The 15922-nt window shown below is 41.3% G+C and overlaps 1 protein-coding gene across 4 annotated transcripts in view; it reads left to right on the plus strand.

The window, feature by feature from the left end:
• fam49bb (family with sequence similarity 49 member Bb) overlaps positions 1-15922 on the plus strand; it is a 65391-nt gene that overhangs the window by 34974 nt on the left and 14495 nt on the right. For all 4 annotated transcript variants that reach the window (XM_053674874.1, XM_017453437.3, XM_053674873.1 and 1 more), the window contains one exon: positions 12036-12117. In XM_053674874.1, coding sequence (XP_053530849.1) covers positions 12045-12117 — 73 coding nt within the window. In that variant the 5' untranslated portion in view covers positions 12036-12044. The remainder of the gene's footprint in view (positions 1-12035; positions 12118-15922) is intronic.

Raw genomic sequence — 15922 nt, forward strand, 5'->3', positions numbered from 1 at the left:
TCAATTGACGATCACGCTTTGCGAAGTCTAAATAACCAGAATGAGGTTTTACTGTGTTTCTCCAGTGTTACAAATAGCTCCATAAAAGCAGCTTTGGTAAAACACTCCGTCTTTCTCTCGTGTCTGTGTTATTCTGCAGCCAGCTATGATTTTTTGGATTTTAATTGTTGCATATTTTATTGAGGACTTCAACAACTGCTTTTAGACTCCCGTTATAAATGAGTTTAAAAGTTTTCCGTTTTTTCCCTCAGTACAGAGAAATGTGGTGAACTTCTTGTCCATGGAATTCACACATGCACTACAGATGAGGTGGAAAGAGATAAGGATGAGAAACACTTGAATATTCCTCTAAGCATTCGCCGGTTCCTGCATTGCGTTCACAAGCCTCGGCACTACAGCCGATGTAATGGTATACGAATGGAGACTCATACAGTACAGTGAACATAATATCCTCATCAGTTCTTCCATGCATAAGTGCGTGCTATGGTTTGCAAACACGTCCTGGCTATTAATGATGTGCTTATGCACGCGTGTGTGTATACGGGAGGTGTGAATATGTGCATCTCTCTGCTGTGTCAGTCTGCAGTAGCATCCTCGGAAACAGTAGTACAGACTGTTTCAAACTGACCTAAATCTCCTCGGGTGCTCTGGTGCATTATTAGCATTAGCACGGACCCTACGACACTCATCTAATCAAAGAGGCGTAAGGGGGGAGAGAGGGGTGACCCCTCAACTGGCACATGCCACATCCATGAACCACATGGTAAGGGGTAAATGGGTGAGTGTTGTTTGTAATTTATAGCTCCCTCCATATGGGCTACCATGAAATAAACACCTCCTTTACTGTCTGAAAAGGGCCGAAGTAAAAAAAACTAAACAAACAAAAGGCTTGCCCAAGCAGAAAAACACCGTGCTTTTGATGGGTGACGGGCAGAAACGTTTTCAAAGCCATGAACATTATTCAAGATTAATCGTACTTCCGATCATCTCAGTCAAATCACTGTATGTCATTTGTTTAATTACTGTTTAATCATGGATCATTTTCTACAATCTGTTTTTGAACCGAATCTCTAGAACTGAACATTTATTCAAGTGTTTTCCTACATAAACTGCATTTATACCTCCTTTATAAGTGAGGATCAAGGGACTGGATAAACAGCAAAATGTGTCGGTTCTTGTCCGTTGTTATCACGACTGCTATAGCGATTAGGTTAAAACCAGGTTGGGAAAACATTAGAGCATTCCTTTAACGGCTCTTTCTGTGTTGACTTTGAAAAGTCGGACAGTCCGGGACCTGGGATAGGACCCACAGCGGTGGTCTCCAAGCCTGTCCCTAGAGATCTACCTTCCTGAAGACTTTAGCTCCAACCATAATCTTGCCCACTGTCTAATCCGTCTAAGAAGTGATTGATCAGTTAAAACAGATGTGTTAGAGTTTGGTTGGAGAAGAAAGCCGCACTGATTTAGGCATTATAGAGCCTCGTGAAACATGAGCTGGAATAATAGGAAATGACGACCGATCTTTTTTTTCTGGCAAAATTGAGAAATTAACAATACGACTAAAAGTATACCGGAAACGCTCTGGACAGTACGGTGGGCAGCGAGCAATACTGATGTTCCCCTTCAGCTGGGACTTGTTTCTCTTTCCCTCTCTCTCATCGTCATACAACCATTTCACACTTGCTTCTGGTGAGCTGCTGGAAACCCGAAGTTCTGTGGCACTTTTATCACGTCAGCTCTTTTAACAGCTCTGTGCTCAGATTGCGTTCTGTCTCATGAGCCGCTTTGTGTTGGCGTAATAATGCTTGCAAATGCATGTGTTTAAAATGTAAATCAACCAGTCAGTCTTTCTACTGATCAGAATGAAGGAAGAAAGCGGCGTACTTCATCGACATCAAGGCAGCAGAAATGCAGAAAGTGAGCAGCACATCATATTTATGTGAATGAGCGAGCTCTTAAACGAAGCGTGTCGTAGGTACAAACGTGTGATTTGTTCACCAGCACAAGACGGTGTGTAATCATTTATTTCTGCTTTGCCAATTGAATTAATCACACTTTATAATCAGAGCGATGCAGCGCTTGGGACGGAAAAGCACTGCTTTAATTATTCTAATGTTCAATGTGCATCAGTGTCGTAGTGCTCAGATCCTAATGCATATCACTAGTGTATACACGTGTAGTATTCTCTCTCTTACGCTGTCTCCCTGTCTCTCTCGCTCTGCCTCCACGGCTGTACCCACGTGACAGAGAAACAGGGAGGGGAGAGAGTCTGTGTCTTTCTGGCGCCAGAGAGCTAGTATAGTTGGTTGAGACACGTGGACTCCCATGCTGCAACGGAACACCAGCACCCTCGTCATTTATTTCATGCGGGCGTGCGTGCGTGCGTGTGTGCGTGCGTGCCTGTATGTGTGTGTGCGTGCCTGTATGTGCGTGCGTGTATGTGTGTGTGCGTGTGTGTGTAGTCTTCCATCAACTGTATTTAGGGAGGTGTTGAACACTGTTCTTGTGTGTAAGACTGGGTGTGAGAACGTTCTGTGCATGTGCAGATTTGCAGAGTGTTTAAATTTATACTACTAGGAAATCTTTTCCGGTAAACTCGTATACAAACTTCACCCAGTTTTTCAGCAAAAGCATTAGCATTAAAATTTGATATAAAGTGATTAGAGGGAATGCGTGTTGTTATTTTTATCCTGTCTTTGCTTCTTGACCTCAATTCGGTAAGTAGGTCAGTTCACGTGGTTAGCCCACGTAAAGGCTAATCTCTCAGTCGAGCAGGAATGTGGAATATTCTGGACTCCAGGTTCCATCTCCTCTTGTTGCCGTGGAGCTGTTGTATTACACTGAAGTTTTTGGCGCATTACCTCATCGCCATTCATGTATTCATGCTCAGGCTTTTAAGTTGTACTATTTTCCCGTCCTCCACCTCCCATTCTGCAGCCTCATTGGCTCTTCAACAAGGGCTCAGTCTTTTTTCAGCACCATGGATACAGCGCAACGCAGGAGAGCTCAGCTTTGACCAATCAGAGCAGAGGAGTGAATCCGTAAGCACCACACGGCCTCAGATGACCCCCCCCCCCCCCCCCCCAACGTACCTCAATCTCTCCATAGCTACTGTGCTCCAGCACGCAATCTCTCAAGGGGGAGGGGGGTGTAGCTGGAATGCCAAGCACCAGATTCTTGCCTATGGTTCTGCCTTGGTCAGTGAGAGCTTGTGCAGAGAGATCCTGTATCCTCCGAGATCACCATGGAGCGAGTTTACAGTCACAGCAGATCCTCCTTCAAGTTTCTCAAAGCTTTTCATGCCTTTAACACTGCAGTGTGCAACACAAATATCCCAAAGCCTCAGCATACCAACATTTCTTCTCCTGTGCGGCTTTGAAACACTAACAACGGCAACAGATTATTTCTTTACACTCAAACACAAACTGTCGTTTACACACCACTGACATGATTGGTCCATTTTACATTAACATAGTATTACTGTAGTCTTAAATCCTTGCGTTCAATGAAATCTACTTGATTTTCACCAAGAGATTCTTTTTAAAGATTCGATTTTAAAAAAACACACGCGTCTTGACTTCACTTTGCTTGAACCTTGGAAGATGGGTTAAATATAATAAAGTTGCAGAGTTATGATTTTGTCTTCACTAAAAGCTTATGCATAGTAGTTCATTTTTTTCCCTATAATCTGTATCACAGGTACCACTGATGGTCGTTCTCCTTAGCATGACCTCATTGCAGCGCTAGTGAGATAGACTGTGGCATTGTGGGTAGGTACACCGGGAAGCGTGGTAAACAGCACTGGCACCTACTGACCTGGACTCTGATCTCAGACTTCCTCACCACTGACACAATTCATACGATAACCTACTAACACCGAACACTCGCAGAGGCTCATTACAGTGAAATATAGCTAATGCCTAATTTTGTGACGGGTGACAAACTCTCCAATATCCTGTTCATAACGCACACACGGAATGGTTTTTCTAGTGTTTTCTTAAAAGTGTATTTTAGGCTAAAACCCATTTTGTGAATTGCTTGGCTGCCTCCAATTTACACCTCTTATATTTGGTTGTATTCGGTCTCCTCTGGTTTTTCTCCCAGGCTTTAATTTAATCCTGAAATCTATGCCAGAATGCACACAAGCCACATTTAGTAAGACGGCGTGTTTTTCATTGAACAGACAGCTCTTTAGGGGGTTGCTCCTCTGAAACTCATTTTTCGGAACGTTCTAAAACGCATTCCTTGCTGATTAAGAGTGAATGTGGTGCAGTCAGCATTAAATGGCTGATGACTTTTTTTTCCCCCTCGATTTTTGCTAAATAAGCCCGTGCTCTGATGAACTCAGGATTACAGATGGTTTGACATTTTGTATCTGCTATTTATAATAATGAAAAAAGAAAAAAAAGACTTCTCCTGCCTGGATTTTGAAACGATGATCAAAGACACATGCATGTTTTTAGAATTTCTTGCCCTGTTGCTGACCTCAGTATAGAATGAGCAGAAAGCACATGGACCGTAGCGTTAGTTTAGTGGTGTTTTCCTATTGAACGTAATGGCCGTTATCTTTTTATTAGCAAGCTTAAAATGTTGTGTCCCAGTTGACATCTCATTAAGATGTGTAATGACTTGAAACAATAAACAGGTTTACTTCGTTAAATCCTATTTAAGTCGTAAGCATTTCAAACAGACACAGATCCTCGAGTCAAGTTCAGCATCAGTGGAACACCATAACAGCTCTCAAGACCGCAAACAGCAGCGCTGATCTTTCACCAAACTGGAGACGGATATAAAGATGACTAAAGGATGTCGAACGTAATAATGGTTTTAAAAAGTGTTTCAGGGCACCATTACAAACAATGTAGTGATGTAACTGAATATGGATACACAGTGTGTTCTAAACAGATCCAACTCCAGACAGGAGCATGTGATGCAGTATCACCAGTCAGTGGTTTGTTCCAGTAGCCCGGCCTAAACCTAGCCTTTCTGAGCTCCAAAATAAAACCATGTTTTACCATATTTCAAAGCAAACTGATCTGAAGTGTACAATACTGATAGCACACCTATATGAGTTAGAAGCCAGTAAAACTATATGCTGTTGTTACCATGTGAGTGAGTGCATGGTAATCAACCTAAAAGCACTTTATAACTGAAATGTTTATGTAGATTTACAAACCACAGTTTGCACCGTGCCATTATACTCTTCAAGATCGAATGCACGAAGCAGCTAGATCACACGCGGTAGTTCCGTAATCACATGGTACCCTGTTGTTTTCATTATATTTGAGTATAAATTAAAGCTGTGATTAAAAAAAAGTATAACGCACGATCGATCCAGTGTGTCTTTATAGACTCGGGATCATCGATCGATCGCAGTACATCTTTATGAGCAGGGAGGATCTTGTGTGCAAGTCTTTTCCATGTCAGTGCTGCCATGTTTCACTGCTATTAACAGTCTGAAGCATTCGGTAGGATTTTTTTTACACATGGCGCCCATTCTTAAACCTAATTATAGGGTTTTTCTGACTGATAAAGGCATGTACACTTAACCAGATATTTTGACAGTTCTGTTTCCTCCAGTCTTCAACTGGCATGAGGGAAGACTCACTCTGTCCCTGGTCGTCTGTGAGCTGTCTCTCAACAGAGAGAGATTCATCCGTGGGTGTGTCCGTGTAGCACGGAATTGTGTAGTATGTGTCCTTTTGTGTATGTGAGTGTTTTGATGTTCTAGACCTGGCTGAAGAGAAGCACACATGCAAGCATTGAATATTAATGAGCCTATAATTTTATGCTGCCACAAGCAGAGCACAGATTAGCTGTAGCTCTACAGTGTGTGCATAAATCATTGGAGGTGAAAATTATGGATTAGGATTCCTAATCAAAGAAGATCATGAGGAGACGAGACAGTGCTCTAACGTTACCATGAACTGTAATGTTTTACACTTATCTTTAGCTGATATTTAGATAGATTTTGCCTTCTCAGGCCACTTGTAAATGTTATCTGTAACTAGTCTTCATGCAGGTTTAATGTTTTTTTTTTTCTTTTCTTTCATCCAATTCTCCCAACACATGCATTGAATCCCAAATGACTTCCTATACACATATACTGCATGTGTACAGTATGTACATGTATACATATGTATATGCTGACTACATAGGGTATAAACCCGGTATGCTAGAACTTATGTAGTGCACTATATGAGGTATTGAATGCCACTTGAGGTACAGGCACTTATTAGTAAACAGGAAATAACTTGCGATATACATTTTAGAGCACATACGTTGTTGATTTTTCTGGATTTAATTCAAATCATTAGACACACTCCCTCTTTAATGTTTTTCAAGTGGCACAAAGGTCATTTAGCCAAAAAGCTGTTATAATAGATTTACTTTAGGCAACTATCAATAGCACAAGGGATCTTAATCATTCAAGATTGCTGTAGCCACGAGTATTAGACACAGAAACACACACTCACGCACGTAGCCAGGACAGTAATACATATGGCCTACATCTCTTCTAACCCATGGCACTGGAATGATGGCTGCTGTGCTGTTTTAATGGGCTAGTCCTGACTCTTTCTCTTTTTCATGGTTTCTTCCTTTGGCTGTCTGAGACGTGGGGTTCATCTAGAACACACAAGCTGTTTAATTACAGCAGGAGTTCAGCAGCTGAGGAACTGAGCACAGAGGTTTGAGCTAAATGGATATTTAGATTCCTAAAGTGAGGATGGAGCACATTAAAGGGTGCACTGATGTTTGCTCTGCCCCTCTGCCCTGATAAAATAGAATTTTCACCCACTAATTTGGTTTATTGGGAACCGTCTTCTCTAATGATGCCTAAATCGTTCCCAGATACACACACACACACACACTATTTGAAATAATCTGTCCCACCTGCTGTCTCTGCTCTTTTTCTCCCTCCACAGTTTCTCCTAGTGGCAGTTCTCCCAGTTACAGTTGTATGCTTGTACGTTAATTATTGGTAATGCACAACAGGGCTAGTGTCTTTTTAAACTAATTTCAGTGCACATGCGGTAGTTAAATAGTTCAGGAGTCATTATTGAGTCAAGGGAAAAATACTCTAGAGTTTGATGATCCTGAGCTGCTGTGAGCAGCCCTCACAGTCCTGTAGCAGTAAGTCTGAATCAGCGCTGTGTCAGGAGTGTTAAAAGAGGATTCACAGGAATTCTGCATGGATACATTATGCGAGTAGGGTTGTCACAATACGCTAGGCATATCTTCCGATACTATTCCAGCTGAAGTATCACGATACCATGCGGTAGTGTGTTCTTCTTCTTCACCACTTGTGGACCGACTAAAACACTTGCGCGTATTTGCTGCCCCCTTCAGTTCCGGAAGAATCGCGACCTCGTTACCGTCATTACCGACGATACCGCGCTACTGCAGAAGAACACGTACCGTCACGTTTTAAGAATGTTGGTACCGACTTGGTACGGAACTTTCGGTTCTCGTGACATCCCTGGTAGTGACATCATATGAGTAGTTCTTCTACTACCAGTCAAGTGTGACCTTCATGATGAAAGACAGCAAAAGTCTGCAGATGTCTTCAGGACCTGAGTACCATAAACATTTTTAAAAATGGTCTCGCTGAGTGAATGGAGTGGAACGTGAGCCTGTTTCTGACACAATCATCTGTGATAGGCCCACATTCCACTTCATTTACTCACGGAGAATCAGAACAACACCGTGGAACGACATTTATGAGATTTTATCGGGTCTCTCTGGTCATCTCATTTAATTATATAGTAACGCATTTGGAGGATTTTATTTCAGAATAGCCAGCACAAGCTATCCAAATCTGTGTGTGTGTGTGTGTGTGTGTGTGTGTGTGTGTGTGTGTGTGTGTGTGTGTGTGTGTGTGAGATCACCTTCATGAGCTTGACTGTAATGGGGTATGCCGCCTCACCCTCACACTGTCAGTTCTCACTCTCTAACTCACCTGTCGGTTGGACTCCCGGAAATATCATTTAACATAAAATTAATATTAACATACATTTGTTTAACTTAATGACATTATATTTATTTTGTATCTAAATTTACCTTTATTTATGTGAATTTATTTGTACATTTATGTTTTAAATGCTCCAACTTCGTCAAAATTCATTAAACCTGCAGTGTGCCGTAAAATGACTAGAGACATATGACTGATCCAGAATTAGAGATCTGTTTCAAATAAATATGCAGTCCCTCTGATATGGTATTTAATAAGTTTAATGAAGCACACTGAATGCGGAGTGGAGACGGATCTGTTTCACTAGCCTAGCAAGCCTCCCAGCCCTGATAGAGTCTAAATACATTTTAAATACGCACATATTTCAGCAAGGAGTCCTAGCTCTCATGCAGGAATAGAACAGAGAAATAAGTAGTAAACTGTATATTTATTACTATTTTTACTTAATGTCTTAAGCTCCCAAGTAAGACTCCTTAGTAAATGGGTAAATCGTTGAGGTGGCTGAAAGAGAGTTCACAGTACCACCACGTCATGAGCAACAAGACACTGTGTTCATATCACAGCTAAACTGGAAACAAAATATTGTGGCTTATCAGAACACATTAATAAATAATATGGTATTTTATAATGGGGTGAATTATAAGTGCCTAACAGTTCCAGAATCCCAAACCTTCTGTGGATTATTTATATGATTCTGAGCGACTTTTCTTGTGCTTTTGGGTCAGTAGCGGTGAACGTCTTGAAGTTCTGGCATGGAAACCTTCTGCGTTTAGTACACGCCTTACTGTGCTCACTGAATCCTCAGAGCCTGTTACACCGAGTCTCGCTGCAGGTCTTTTACAGTCACTCGAGGGTTTTTCACCACCTGCCTTCTCACAAATCTGCTTGCAGCCGTTTATAGTTTCCTTTTTCTGCCCCGTCCGGGTATTTCATACATTTTCTGCCCCGAGCCAGTTCAGGTATTTCATGTGTTCCAGCTCAAGCACACCTGGAGCAGCTAATGAAGCCCTTGATTAGTTACATCAGCCGTGCTTGAGACGACTCCTGTTCTGCATATGTGTGCTGTTGTGAGGGATTCTATTCAGGGGGTGAATAATTTTGAAACTGGAGAAGTCGCATGTTCAGTTGGATTTGTTGAAACCACTTGAAGTGTTCGTTGTGTTGAACTATTTCAATCGCTTTTGTTTGATTTGTTCATTGCAAACAGCTGAAAGTCTGAACATTTTGACATTAAACCTGATCTGCACTGGGGGTTGAATCATTTTGACTGCAGCTGTACTTGGGTGCATCAACAGTGTATGAAATACTGTGGGGTCCAAAAGTCTGAGATCACACTGACAATCTGTTGTTGTTGTTTTTTTTTTTCATTTAAAATTGGAAATAGAAGTTTTTAGAATGTTAAAATATTTAACACAAAGGAAGTAGTTTTCAATATATTGAATGCTATATCTTCACAATTTGGCACCGTTTCTAGGTCCTTATTTAAAGGTAAGCAGAACTGGCCGTGCTGTTGGGGAACAGAGCGTATGTCCTTCCCTCCCTCCCGACCAGTCACAGCGACACTAGCCGGTCATGGGCGTCTGTGAGCTCAAGCGTTCGGAAGTGGGAATGGTGCTTTCCTCCGAGTGTGTTACGCCGCCCCTCTGATGTTGCGTTAGCAGCAGTTAAAAAGATTCAGTCGGCTGGCTTCACATGCATGTACATGGAGCACGTGATGCCTTCACCCTCCCTGGCTGGTAGCTGTCGTGTGATGGGTGGGAATTGGCCATGACTAAAATAGTGGAAGAAAATGAGGACAAATCCAAAAATAATTATTTACAGTTTGGGAGAGAATCTCTACTCTGCGCATTCTCAGATGATTGTGTAACACCCTCACTTTCATTGTGGGAAAGTGAACAGTTTACGAGTGTTGAGTGTCATCAGTCTGTTTCTGTCTTCCTGACTCTGATGCGATCTTTTTTCTCTTCTACATTCAAAGTTATTCACCAGCTGTGTTCTTTCTCTCTCATGGCGGAAGGCCTTGACGGGGGAAGGCGAATTCTCTGTGATCTGTCATTGATAAAGTGTGGGATGTGTGTGAGAATTTCCAGAGGTCTGCATGAACTTGTTTTCAGCAGGCCACAGGTTTTACCACCCATCAGAGGAGAGGGTAGCCTGGGAAAATGTTCTCTCCCAGGTGCACACTTTCTAAGAATCAACTGACAAAATCCCCCAACTGTAAAATTTTTCAAATTCTTGTCCTTGAATCTGTCCTTGAACACTGGGTGTGAACTTTATAAATGCTTGGTATTGGTTGGTTGCCAGATGAAGTCTCACAATCTCAGTTTGGCTGTTCTACATATGCATTTGTTCAAATTGTTGAAATTATTAGTCAACACGATTGGCCACGGGCAGTTGATGATGGACAGTAATTGACAGGGATATTTCCCGTCGACGTATTATTTTGTTTAATAGGAAGCCCCTATATCCATTATCCGCACAGGATCCAATGTAGAATTCGCATTTCACAAACTGCTGACGAGATGAATGTGAGAAATTTGGTAGAATGTCATTTTATTTGATTTTTTATTTTTAAATTTTCTTATGTGCTTAATAGATTCAGAGGTATGCTACCGCTGAGCAATTGGGGTAATTTGTTAAGTCAAGTTTAAAGAATTTAACGTGTGGATTTTACCTGATGTGATGGATTGTTGCAGGACACACCCACATTCAGATTACAACTGCAAATATGTGTTTTTACACAAGTGTACATTTTCATTCTTTCACCCAAAACAGTGTGTGGTTTTTAAAAAACATTGTTGAATTTTTTGGAATGTTGGTTGATGCGCAGTTTCACAGTTAATCTCTGAAGGCTTTGGCTTCAAACTCCACGGTACCTTTAATTGACTTTAATTAAACTTCATTTACTCCTGAGCTTTATTTTTTTAGGAATGTCTCTACACACGTTTAACGAGCGGTAACATGTGACAAGAGAAGGTGAAACCACAGGTTCTTTTTAAAGACTTCTTCTGTTTTTAGTAAATTAACTAATTGTGGTATGAACTAAAATTGTGAGTGGAGAACTGGAAGAAATGTTGGCCCACACACACACACACACACACACACACACACACACACACACACACACACACACACACACACACACACCAGTGGATTGGTCTGTAAAATCATTTGTGCCAATTGCTTGAATTTGACACTTTACTGTCATAGCTAATTTGTATAGAATTGAGAGGATCTTAATTCTAATGTCGGTTTGTTGCACAGTCACGTTGTTGTGTGGCACTGTTGCTGAAATCACAGCATGACACACATGCAAGTGTCACTTTGTCGCTCGCTAGTGTGAGCGTAGGGTCAGAATTCTCAGGTAAGCGTCAGGCTGGTTTTTCTGTGTTGATGTTTCTGCAGTCAGAGATAACGCGGTTCATCGTGATGAATTTGTCGCTTTGAAAAGTCAAGACATGGTGGCTTTTTGTGTGACCCCTGAATTAGTTTTTAACCACAACGCTCTTAAACCTGCACACTTTTCCCAGGCGGCTACAAAACGAACGCTATTTAGAGCACTGCTTTCTGTGAAGACAGCATGTTGTGTTTTTATTTCCTAAAATTTTGACAGTGAGAGTTTGGGGCCCCTCTACAGGGAACTGAGTTGAAGCTGTAAGCAGACACGCACGGTTGGCATGAGGCACAGGGATTCCCGTAACTCACATGCACTGTGTGGGTGTGTGGCAAGGCTTGCGGTTGGTGATGACATCTGGTGGGGTGTTCTTGGGCAGGAAAACCACAAAGCCTGTCTGGAGAGGGGCAGAGAGGGGGAGGGGGGCAGAGAGGGGGAGGGGGGCAGAATGGCACATCTGGGTCCTGGCACCACTTGGTTAGTAAGAAAAAGATAGAAAGCATAAAAAGGTGCCACATTTTGGATGGGAGACACAAGTGGTCATAATTTGCCTCTGTCCACTTGTCAGTCCAACTCTCATCATGTTTCTTTGCATATTCTGTCTCATGAATACAAATACTGTATATATGTTCAGTTCAAACTGACCATCCTCTCTTTTTCCCCTCTTAGGTACCTGTCATGGGGAACCTCCTAAAAGTTTTGACGTGTACAGACCTTGATGAAGAGCCCAACTTCTTCCTCGATTTTGAAAGTGAGATTCTGTGCTCGTTCTGTGCTTAAAAATCTACATGTTGAAAGGAAAATTCGAGCATTTCCAACCTAATTAGACTCGATGAAATTAGACTCGATGAAATTAGACTGGATGAAATTAGACTCGATGCCGCTTCACTGCTGCTCAGTTCCGGTGTAAAATTTTTATCAGTGCAGAGATTACAGAGATTACAAACTGCAGTTCTGTCATCATTCCACACAAGAGACATCTTCACACTCAGCACGAAATCCATGCGTTTCCCCGCCCCCTTTTGATTGGCAGGATATAATCTGCCCTCATCATCGGATGTTTTTAAACTATCGGCCGATAGCGGGGGAAAATAGCCTTTATCGGCCGAGACATCGGTGCATCTCTAATATATGTATAGTACTGTGAAAAAGTCTTAGGCACCCTCATTTTTGTAGTACAAACTATGTTATGTTATACATTTTTATTTTATGACTTCTACATTATCGAGTCAGTACAAAAACATTTTAGATTTCCAAACATTACTTTTCCAGCACATAATTAAATGTTACAGAAAAATGTTTGTATGTCAGTAAAGAAAGCAGAATATTATGCAAGAGACACTTTTCAGACAAAAAACGCCATGCAGGCCGCGGGGTTTTGCTGAAAATCTAAGAAGCAATTGTGAAAGTCAAAGTCTCAACCAACATCTTTTGCCATCCTCCGTGTTGGTTTTCCTTCCTGAAGGAGTTTTATAATCACTTACGATGTTTCAATTGGCACGTTCTTGTTGGGGCCGTGTTCCCTTTCATTCAGCCAAGTCCATCAGCTTGTTCATGTCTGTACGCACTACCTTTTAACTGCAGACTAATTTGCATGTTTAGATTTGTGCTATTATTTGTTTCCTCAACATTGAGTGATTCCATCATTTTTTTCCTCTACTTGATTTGGAAAAAAGATATGCCATTAATTAAAATAATTACATTTAATTTGTTTGAGGTATGCTTCATGAAGCCATAACGTTCAGCTATTAAACAAAAATTCTTTTTGTGTTATATTTGTTTATGCGCTACAAAGTAAAAAAAAAAAAAAGAAAACAAAACCTGGGTAAACATCCTCTAAATGTGGCGATTCCATAATTTTTGCCAGGGGTTGTATAATATTCACCCTTAAATTAAAGAATGTCGCGGTCCTTCAGCTGGGTGCGCACTGCCATATGCACACGCATGTAAATTTAGTCTCAACTACATAAAAGTGCGTAGTGAAAGGCTTGAGGTTCTAAAAAAAATGTTTCTGCATTTAAAGCCCACTGAAGTTCAAAGTTGTGGTTGTGATTGCTCCTTAGATGAGTGCCTGAAGTTTCCAGTGTTTAAAATTCCACAGTTTGCTTTACTGCTCCATAAATGAGAACAAGCTCATCTGCGGAGGTCTGATTAGAGCACACGTGTTTCCTGCTGGGTTGCAGCACTGCAGCGTTTAGTGCGCAACTCTCTGATGCATCAGCTAATTAACAAGTCCTCCATGAGGTCCATCAGCTGTGTTACAGTGGGAAAGTGTACAACTGCTCACTGCTGTGGTCCTGCAGGAATGTCGGAAAACAGCACTGGGAAGCTTGTAGCACACACCGCACCTGACGTTTCAGTCTCATCTGAGCAAGAACGTCACAAACTCGTACTCACCTGTCATAATTATGGAGCATTATCCACTTGGTTTCATAAATAGACAATAGAGGTAATGATGCACTGAAAACAAACCCAGTAAGATACGATACGGTGTTGTCTCAGCATTGCCTGAATACGTGCCTGACATTTCCATTCTCCATGATTAAAACATCTGACGTTATAAAAGTGATCCGTTCAGACGCTCAGCAGCATGAAACAAAATCTGTGTGTTAGAACGGAACACAAAGCACAGGGCCTTTCTTATTCTGCTCCTAGTGACCTTCGCTGTCAGAGTCGCAAAGCTCTGTGGAGCCCTAGATGTGTTCTTGAATCTCGCATTCATTCTCCATTACAGAATATGAACAGAACCCGAATATGAGCTTCACAATCGCGTTACTTACTTCACTTACTGACCCGTTTTGATCCCTTTAAGTGTCCTTTCATAGCCCTACCTGTGTAGTTTGGAAAAATACTGTCTCCAAACTGTTAGATTCAACAGGAACACATTACAAAGAGAGAGAAAATCATTTTACGTCAGTCATCATACACATCGGCAGCATTTTCAGCAGCAGTACAGATGAGTAGAGATTTGCATCTCCCATAGTGTTTGATGTGAAAATGGTAACAGTTTACCCACAGAAATCATTCAGAAAGTTACCAATTAACAAATAAATGAGTTATTATTAGTTGTTAATTAGTTATCAGTTAATGAGTACCAACAAGTGAAGTCTGCCAAAAGCTGTTCAGAGGAAAGTTAAGGGGTTGGAGGCGGTTAGACGGGTTGTACGTGTTGAACGCTTTCATCACGTTTGCTTTTATCATATGTAACAAGTGTGATGTAACGTTTTATTTGGGTAGCATTTTGATTGTTTCACTATTTTTATATCTTAACATAAATAAGGATACATACCTTTTTTCTGTTACTTTGCAGAATATTGTTGCAGCTTGTGTAATAATGATGTATTTTTTCTTCCTCATTTTGTCCTGTATACTAGAACCAGATGCATGTCAGTTGTTCGCAGATCCATGCAGAACTTATTACTAATATACAAGTGCATCTCAAAAAATTCGGATGTTGTGGAAAAATTCTTTTTTTTCTGTAATTTAAATCAAAAAGTGGAACTTTCATATATTCTAGATTCATTACACATGAAGTGAAATTTTTCAAGCTTTTTTTGTTTTAATCTCGATGATTGCGGCTCGCGGAAATCAAAACTCCAGTATCTCAAAATATTACAGTAAAGAATGTATAATACAGAAACGTCGACCTTCTGAAAAGGATGTTAATTTATGCACTCAGTACTTGGTCGGGGCTCCTTGTGCAGGAATGACTGCGTCGGTGCGGCGTGGCGTGGAGGCGATCAGCGTGAGGCGCTGCTGAGGTGTTCTGGAGGTCCAGGTCGCTTTGATGGCGGTCTTCAGCTCGTCTGTATTGTCGGGTCTGGTGTCTCTCGTAGATTCTCTATGGGGTTCGGGTCAGACGGGTCGGCTGGACGATCAAGTAGAGTAATGGTATGGTCAGTAAACCAGTTACCAGAAGTTTTGGCACTGTGGGAGGTGCAGAGTCCTGCTGGAGAAGGAAATCAGCGTCTCTATAAAGCTCGTCAGCAGATGAAGCATGAAGTGCTCTAAAATCTCCTGGTAGACGCTGCATCGACTCTCCACTTGAGAAGACACACTGGACCAACACCGGGAGATGACCTGGCAACCCAAATCATCACTGTGGAAACTTCACACTGGACTTCAAGCAGCTGGGATTCTGTTCCTCTCCACTCGTCCTCCAGACTCCGGAACCTTGATTTCCAAATGAAATGCAGCGTTTACTTCCATCTTCCCCGTGATTGTGTGTGTACTGAACCAGACCGAGAGATTAAAGGCTCAGGAAACTTGCAAGTGTTTTGAGTTAATTATCTGATCAGAGTCGTCTCAGGTCGACGTTTCTGTATTATAAATTCTTTATTCTAATATTTTGAGATACTGGATTTTTGATTTCCGTGTGCAGTAAAGCCGTAGTCATCCAATTAAAACAAAAAAAGGTTGAAATATTTTACTTTATGTGTGATGGATCTAGAATATATGAAAGTTCCACGTTTTGAATTAAATTACATGGAGAAAAAAAAACTTTTCCACGATATTCTATTTTTTTTTTTAAATGTACCTGTAGATTTCATATATTA

The sequence above is a fragment of the Ictalurus punctatus genome, chromosome 23 (genome assembly GCF_001660625.3).
Source record: "Ictalurus punctatus breed USDA103 chromosome 23, Coco_2.0, whole genome shotgun sequence".
NCBI classification, from domain to species: domain Eukaryota; kingdom Metazoa; phylum Chordata; class Actinopteri; order Siluriformes; family Ictaluridae; genus Ictalurus; species Ictalurus punctatus.